This window comes from Chrysochloris asiatica, unplaced genomic scaffold (genome assembly GCF_000296735.1).
Source record: "Chrysochloris asiatica unplaced genomic scaffold, ChrAsi1.0 scaffold00034, whole genome shotgun sequence".
Taxonomy (NCBI): Eukaryota; Metazoa; Chordata; class Mammalia; order Afrosoricida; family Chrysochloridae; genus Chrysochloris; species Chrysochloris asiatica.
The window spans coordinates 12511060-12519912 of NW_006408552.1; the positions used below are offsets into that span (position 1 = coordinate 12511060).

General features: G+C 45.9%; 1 protein-coding gene across 2 annotated transcripts in view; it reads right to left on the reverse strand.

Moving 5' to 3' along the window:
- TRRAP (transformation/transcription domain-associated protein) overlaps window positions 1-8853 on the reverse strand; it is a 111106-nt gene that overhangs the window by 69693 nt on the left and 32560 nt on the right. For both annotated transcript variants that reach the window (XM_006859748.1, XM_006859747.1), the window contains exons 21-26: window positions 6666-6817; window positions 3698-3897; window positions 2387-2604; window positions 2092-2289; window positions 694-954; window positions 422-583 (exon numbers count right to left, since the gene is read on the reverse strand). In XM_006859748.1, coding sequence (XP_006859810.1) covers window positions 422-583; window positions 694-954; window positions 2092-2289; window positions 2387-2604; window positions 3698-3897; window positions 6666-6817 — 1191 coding nt within the window. The remainder of the gene's footprint in view (window positions 1-421; window positions 584-693; window positions 955-2091; window positions 2290-2386; window positions 2605-3697; window positions 3898-6665; window positions 6818-8853) is intronic.

The window sequence follows — 8853 nt, forward strand, 5'->3', positions numbered from 1 at the left end:
TTTGTTTCTCATATTTTGGACATATTGTCAGGAGGGCCCAGTCGCTGGAGAAGGATATCATGTTTGCTAAGTTGGAGTGTCAAAGAAAGAGTGGAAGAACGCCAAACGAGATGGATTAGCCATGTGGCAGCATCGATGAACTCAAGTGGCAACAGTAGTGAGGTTGTCCCAGGATTGGGCAGTGTTTCATTCTGCTGTGCATAAGGTCGCTATGGGTTGGTACTGACTCAATGGCACTTAACAATAACAACAACAACAAGGATCTCAGCCCACACCAACACGGCACTAAGCTTCTGCGCCACTGTCCCTCCTAGCCAGGGCCCGGGCGTGCCATGTGAGGTCTGGTTACCTGTGGTCACAGGCAGAGCACCAGACACATGCCACCAACCATCCACACCACTCTGCACCACCACCCCCCTACCTCTGTGTAGAACACCTTATGTTCCACCACATTCAGATCCATCGTGAAGAGGCGCGGCTGCAGTGTGGTACAGAATGTGTTCCCCTCCATCAGGCCAATCTGCGCATTGGCGGGCTGGTGTCGGAGCAGATGCTTCTTAGGTGGGACCATGTCCTGGAGGACCTGGGGAAACAAGGGCGACACCGTCCCCTCAGCAGGAGCCCTGGCCCCTTGGCCCACACCAGCATGCTTTTTGACGTTTGAACAAACAGTCCAGGCGACAAAGGTCTCACCTCCTTATGAGGCTCCATGATGACAGTCACACTCTTCCCTGTGACCTGGGCCAACACCTGGAGCGAGTGCATCGCCTGCTTCCTCACAGTGGAATTGGGAGAGGTGACTTCTCGGACCAAATCGTGCGTCACATGGTGGAAGGACTTTTCCTGAGCTGACAGGATCTCTTCTGCTCTATCCTCATCTTTGAGGGGCGCTGCACATCTCATCAGAAGCTGCTCCAAGGTTGTCTTCGCCATGGCAACAGCACCATTGGAAACCTGCAAGGCAGGAACCCTTGGGATGACCAAGGCAGGGCCATCACACCCATCTCTGCTAAGGAAGTTGGCATTGGGTTCGTGCCCCTCATGCCGCGGATTTGACAAGACTGCTTCCTAACAGCCACTCGATATTCCAGTAACTAAAGCACCTGCTTATAGGACAGCCCAGCTTGTCCTTCAACAAAGAAACTGTGGGTCCACACATCCACTTGGAGTTTCTGTAAGGTGCAAACTCTGAGTTTGCTTGGCTACTAACTAACTGAAGATTGAAGGGCTGGACATTCAAATCCACTCAAATGTGTCTCAAAACAAAGGCCTGGTCATCCGCTTTCAAAATCTCAGCCACTGAAAACCCTGTGACATGCAGGTCTGCTGTCAAGCACGTCAATGCTGTGAACTGGTTTAAATGGGAGCCTTTTGCTTACCAAGCAGGAAGCTGCAATGCCCACTACATTCTGCATGTATCATTTATCTGCACACAAGTGTAGGTACGTCAGGGTGTTAACTTACCTGCCATTATTAACCGTCATGGTCACACTGAAGCAGTATGCCATGACAGAGGGTTTGCGGCTACAGATTGAATATTCAGTCACTTAACACAAACAGGGAAACACGACAAGTGTCCGTCAATTACACATACAATGTTATCTGGGACTTCTGGTGTGGTGCTGTAGGCTAAGTGCAGGATCTCAAGGTCGGTTTCAACAGTGAGGCTGGTGGTTCAAACTCACCTGCTGCTTCTCAGAAACCCTATACTAGGATGTTATGAATCAAAACTGACTTGACGACACTAAACAACACAGTATCTGAGTACGTTATTAAATGCCTAGGAAAACACATCTGAAAAACAGTCCCATCCACAAAGACTTTCTCCAGGCAAATGCGCTTCTAGAAAAGAACATAGCTAGGTTTGGAACCGTGATTTTTTTTTTTAAAAAAAAAAGGTCTTTGAATTACCTTAAAGCAAAAACTGGTTTCACAGTAATTCGCTTTCAGGAAATTAACATTAAGCAAAGCCGAGGACCTCTAGCAGGATGGTGGACCGGCTGGATAAGCTGGGTTCTCCTCCCACCATCCCCTCAGGTGCTCAAAGGCTTGGTCCAGATGCGGTGCGCAGTGTGCTGACAGGCCACCTACCTCCCCAGTCAGGTCCATCATGACAAAGAGGAGCGCTTTGAGGAAGGTCTGCTGGTTCTGGAGGACCCAGGTAAGTGGCAGGCGCTCCATGAGGAACTTGATGGACACCACACCACCCAGCTTCGCATACCAGGCTTGTTCGTAACAACAAGCACACAGGCGCTCCACGATGTAGGAAAAGAGGGGCAGCTGGCACGCCTGGAGGGAGACACAACGGAGCAGCCTGGGTGACTAGAGCGTCTACACGGCCCGTCAGTCTCCACAGAGCAGCAGAGGCCCATCAGTCCTCGCTCACCCTCTCCTTGGAGCCCAGAATGATACTGGCGACGTCAAAGATCACAGCCAAGGCCACCTCTCCAATTTTGCAAAGTTCCTTTTCCTCATACGCCATGCAAATAGCGATGGCGTCAATGAGAACCAGGGGGTCCATGCCTTTGGAGCCGTTCTCCTCGCTGTGGAACATGGCTGTGCTGGGCTGGCTGCCCACCTGGTAGCAGGGCAGCAAGAAGGGGCCTGGAGGAGAAGCAGAGGCAACACGTGGAAGGGCATGCTGTTGACAGAGTCGTGACCTTAAAAGGCCAAAACCAAGCTCATTCTTCTTTGAGCTTAAATGCCCGATAAAAACTCACATTGGGCTTGAAATCTATCTGTTAAATCACAATTACCTGACACCTAAGACAAGCAATTTGTCCTGAGGCTTTGTTTTTAGGAATATTTCCCATTAGCTACTGGCTAACTTCCAGGTTTTCTCAATCAAAACTAAAACTGTATTTGTTTTAAAAATGAGAACCACGAAAGAGCTCTTTAAGAAAATGTCATTGTTCAGGCCCACAGGCATGAGGTCCTGACTCATGAACATTGAGGCCGGCAGCTCATGGCTGGTGCCTGACAGGGACCCAGCACTGGGCAAGACATGGAGCGACTCAGGCCACAGACAGACAACACTGAGAACCAGTCAGCTGTAAAACTGTGTGCTGGTGACGGTTCCAGCCAAGGGGTCAAAATAGGCAACACTCTATGTTCTGGGTGTTTGCAGAAAGCTGCTGGAAGGACACCAGTGACAGCCAGGCCCCTACAACCACTACAGAGCGGCACTTGTCTGCAAATGAGTCACTGCTGGTCTGAGAGAGGCATCGATTCAAAAACTTGTGTTTAGAAACTTATGCAACAAATGGGAGCGTCAGGGCAGTGTTTCATGATCTTTTATAGTAGTACCAGTCCACAGAGGTCCGGATACAAACCCAACCAGCAAAACGGGCCCTGCACCATGGAGCAGGTAGGGAAAGGGCACCAATGACTGTTCTAGGAGCAGACACGGACTACAAGGCGAGGTTAGGAGGGGCTGGCTGCAGAGCCACTGCAACATGAGAACCACACTGTGGAGAGCTCAGCAGTACACAGAGCATGGCAAAGACGCATTTAACACCCATTTCTCACGAAAACGTGTATCTTCCAAGCAATGAAGCACAATCAATGTGTCAATGTGGAAAATCAAAAACTGAAAAATTAGTAAGTCAAACTCAGCTTCTTTGAAAGACACCACTTTCCTTGCCACCCATCCCCCCGCCCCCAAGGGTGTCACAACCACCTACAGTGTCCCACTCACCGCACTGCTGGGCCACAGCCACCATGGTGTAGTGACGGATCAAGCTGGCGACAAACGGCAGGGCGCTGGGCCGGAGGTCTTTAATGACAGCAGACATGAAGGCCCCGGTCAGAGCCTGCTCGAAGGTTTTCCGAGCAGGAGTGTCCTGGGCTTTGTAGCGATGGGATATGATCACACTAGGGATGGTCTTTTCTGTAAAGCTGAAAGATGAAAATCAAACCACCATCAGAACCAAGAACCAGTCTGCCCGAGTCTCTCTTTCAGACAGGTCCTTAATGTCTCCACTTTAACTGCAGCAAGACCTGAAATCAAACATGAGTAATTTCACGAGGGAGACTTCCAGCCATTGGTTCTAACAGACCAAACACGTTATTTCATGAGGGAGGCTTCCAGCCATAGGTTCTAAGAGACCAAACACATTCTCTGACCAGCATAAACACAGGCTATGAATCACAGGTCGATTGTAAAGTGGTGGCTCCTTCAGTTTCTTCAGTATTCACATTTATAAATCAAGAAGTCTTAAAGTAACAGGGATGTATGATTTTGATCTCTCACAATTAAAGCCAAGCTTCAGAAGTATTTGAAATCAATTCTCAAGTAGGCACAGAAAGGTAACTCTATAATCATGGATTAACACGAACTATCACCCCACGGGCAGAGACTCACACAGGGCAGTGGCCACCAGGTAGTAGAGGAGATTAGAGACCCTAGTTGGTGCTTGGCTGTAAGGTTGTAGGTTTCAGTAGCCAGAGGCACCTTGGAGGACAGCTGAAAGTCAGTCACTGAAAACCCCAGAGATGTTAAGTGACATTGAGTCAGTTCTGACTCATGGTGACCCTGTATAGGGTTTCCAGGGAGTGGTTGGTGAGCATGAACTGCTGACCTTGTGGTTCAAACCGATCTTGCAGTCTAGCACATTAACTTGCAGCACCACATCAGAACTCCCGGAGGATAGCCGTAAGTCAGCCACTGAAAACCCCAGAGAGCACAGTTTTATTCCATCCCACTTGGGGTCACTTTGAGTTGATTCTGTCTCAACGGCAACTGGTTTTCTCTGAGATCCTGCTCAATGTCACTTACCCAGAAGACTTCTCTCCAGCTGCACTCACTGAAATGTTCTTTCCCAAGTCCACCCTGCGTCCTGATCACACTGTTGTTACTGGAATTTGTCACTCTCACACTACGTCATATTGTCACCAGATACATGACTCTAGGTTAGCACCTATTTTCCTTCAGGTTGAGATTCCTGCCACTACCCAGTGGCTTTCATGAGCTACCAACTTGAAGGTCATTTAAAAAAAAATTTTGACGTGTAAGAAACTGGAGTGGTGTGTGACAGCTTTTAAGATGCTCTGCTCCAATATCTAGCCATGTCATTATAATGTGTCTACGTGCACCTTTCTTTTTATGATTGCTGGCTTGGACTCAATGAATGTGTGGCATCTGTGCTGCTGTTTCATAGTCTCATCAGTTCTGGCAAGTTCTTAGCCATTCTGTCAGGCATGGTTTCCTCTCCTTGTGGGTCTTCAAGCCACAAGAGTGACTTCATTCATCTGTCAGGTCTATTTGACATTTAAAGGGTTTCTACGTGTGGAGTCCTGGCGCTTCGCTGTGGGTTAATGCACCAGATTGCAAAGCCGTTTGAACTGCAAGGTCAGTGGTTCAAGCTCACTAGCTGCTCCTTGGAAACCCTACACAGGATCGCTATGGGTCAGAACCAACTCGACGGCACTTAACAACAACGTTGTGTTTATTTCAAAAAAAAAAAGCTGCTTGAATAGTTTTCATGTTCTTACATTCTGCAAGGAGTCCCGGTGTAGTGCTGAAGAATAAAGCACTGAACAGCAAAGTCCACTTGAACCGAAAGGTCGGTGGTTCTGAAACCCTATACAGGGTCGCTATGAGTCAGAACAGACTCAACAGCACTAAACAAAAAGAACTAGGATTCCTGGTGTGGCGCTGTAGGATCAGCACTGGACTGCAAACCACAAGGTTGGCAGTTCAAACAATACATCCTGCAGGTATTTTCAGGTTTGTTGTGGTATTCAGTGCTGTAAAACGACAGCTATGACTTCTGACTCATAGCGACCCTATGTAGGATTTCTGAGACTGTAAATCTTTGCAGGAGCAGAAAGCCTCATCTTTCTCCTGTGGAGTGGCTGGTGGTCTCGAACTGTCCACCTTTTGGTTCTCAGTCCAGTACTTATCCCACAGTGCCACCATGCTCTCCAAACGTAAGTAATGCATGATGAATCCTCAGAAACAGAAAAGATTGCTACAGACCAGACAAACACGAGTGCCACTGAACACCTAGTATATGCCAAGCACTATGGAGAATATTGAAAGTGCCGTGGGCTGCCCAAAGAACCAACAGATCTGTGTTGGAAGAAGTGTAAACAGAAGTGTTCCTTGGAGGCCAGGATGGCCAAACTTTGTCTCTCATACTTCGGACGTATTGTCAGGAGGGATCAGTCACTGGAGAAAAGATATAATGTTTGGTAAGGTGGAGGGTCAGAGAAAAAAAGGAAGATCCCAGCAAGATGGACTGGCAAAGTGGCAGCATCAAGGGGCTCAAGCATGGCAACAATTTTAAGGTTGGCCTAGGATGGGGCAGTGTTTCATACCATTGTGCATAGGGTTGTTATGAGTCGGTACTAACTCGATGGCACCTAACAACAACAACATGGACACTACGTGAGCTATGGCCTTGCTCTCTTGATTTACAATCCAAGGGAAGCAGACACATATGAAAGGCAGCTGACAGCTGAAACAAGTTCTCACCTTCAGGCCCCTCAGTTCTCCTCCTTCCCATTGCCTCAATCAGCCAAGAGAAGCATGACCAGGCAAATCACATGTCCTTTTCTGGCCTGAAGCGCAAGCTCCTAACCACACAGGCCCCCCGGTAGAGACCTTCTGTGCTGAGCCCTGACACGCGCAGAGCGGGCACAAAGTGCAGACGAACACCTACTTGGGATGCGCGAGGAGCTGATAGAGCGCGTGCTTGTTGTCGTCCAGGCTCATCATGGCCACCAGGAAGCACTTGATCACCTCCCATGCCTGCCGTCTGTAGTAGGGCTCGGTATTGGCGCTTTTCAGGCAGTCCAGAGCGGTTTCAATGGCCTACAACCAAGAGTATTACACAGAAAGTTGTTTGTTTTTAAACAAAATGTAAGGGTTTTGAAGTGCTAACATGGAAACACATCTGCAGTACCCCCAGAAATTCCCAATGCACGCACTCTTAGGGAGAGCGTTGTGGGTCTTCATCAAGGAATGTTTCCAAAAAGACAGTTGGGAGGTAGAGGTGTCAGAAGGAAGGAACTGCACAGTTCTATGAAAAGGTACAGCGGGTCTAAGATCACTGTGCTTCAGTAACTGATGGAAGACTAGACAGTAACGTGAGCTCACAAAGTAAGTCTCTTGTGGTAGAAATAACTGTCCTCCTCTGGGAAGGAAAAAGCACTTTTCCATGGGCTAGACTAACTAAACTAGATACCACGCTGTCCACACACACTCAATTCAGGTCGTGAAAAGAAAGAGGAGCAACCAACTGTCTACAGACCACCGACTGCAGTGTCTAATCCCAAAATAAAAGACAGTCATCGGTCATCTTGACCTTGCTTTTATTAAATTTTCTCTTTTGGTCAACGTTATTTTCTTCACCAAAAGACATACGCACACATTTTTACCGTATTCGTTTCAAATAGGTTGATTGGGGGGGGGCAGGGGTAAAGGAAGAAGAATTACAATGATTACATAAATCATTTGAAGACTTTACTAGCTAAGCTATTAACCTTAATGATAATTACACACATATTAGTCAAAGAATTAATTCACACACTATGACCAAGTGGGATTTATTCCAAGAATTCAGGGATGGTTAAAATCAATGCAACAGATAGACACCACATTGAGTAGAACAAAGGGAAAAAACCATATTACCATCATTATGAATGCATAAAGTATATTTGATAAAATCCAATTCCTTTTTTCCTGATGAAAACTGTAGTAAGACTGGAACAGAAAATACATTCTTCAACTATGATTCAGGGAGTGCATGAGAAACCATGTTGGCTCTTGGTTTTTATGTAATTTTATGTAATGAAGACAGACTGAGAGCCTTCCCTTGAAATCCGGAACAACACAAGGTACCTACTTTAACTATTTCCGCTCAGTATTCTAATACAAGTCCTAGTCAGAGTAACAAAAAGCATCCACACTGAGAAAAAAGTGAAATTGTCTCTATTCACAGATGCCACAATGTTATAAATAGAAAATCTCAAAGAAGTTGCACAAAAGTTTTTAGGCTACTAAAGGAATTTATCAAAGTTGCAGGGTACAAGGTCAGCAAACAAAACTAAGTTGCATTTCTGTATAGCAGCAGTGACCAACAGGAAAGAGCAATGAAAGAAAGAACTACATTTACAACAGCATCTAAGAAAGTAAAATACAAAAAGTTACACAATGAAATTTGTACCATTGCTCCAAAGATGACTTAAATAAATGTTAAGATGTTCCATGTTCATGATCTGGAAGACTTAATACCGTTAAAATGTCAATGCTACCCGAAGAGATCTAGAGATTCAATGCAATCCCAATCAAAATCCCAACAGCCTTCTTCACAAAAATGGAAAAACCAATCCTCAAACTTTATATGCAAAGGCAAGAAGCAATATCCCAAGTACAGAACAATGAGGGAGACTCACATGACCTGATTTGAAAATTCACTACACAACAAGAATAATCAAACAGTCTGACACTAGTATAACACCACACACACAGACTAATAAAATGTAACTGTGAGCCTAGACGTTAACCCATGCAGTCATGTCTGCATTGCTTTTTACAGTGGTGCTAAGTCCAGTGAACGGAAAAAGAAGACTCTCTTCACTCAATGATACTGGGAAAATTAACTTCCACATACAGAAAAATGAAACGGGATACACATCTCATACTAAATACAAAAACAAATTTAAGATGAAATAAAGTCATTAAAGTGAAAATTGAAATCACAGAATTCTAAGACTAAAAAGCAGAGGCAAGGTTGTAGGGTCTAGCTTTTAATAACAGATCATCTAATACATCATATAGCATAAGCACAAAAAGCGACAGTTAACAAACAGAACCTCAAATAAACTAAAAAGTTCTGCTCATTAAAA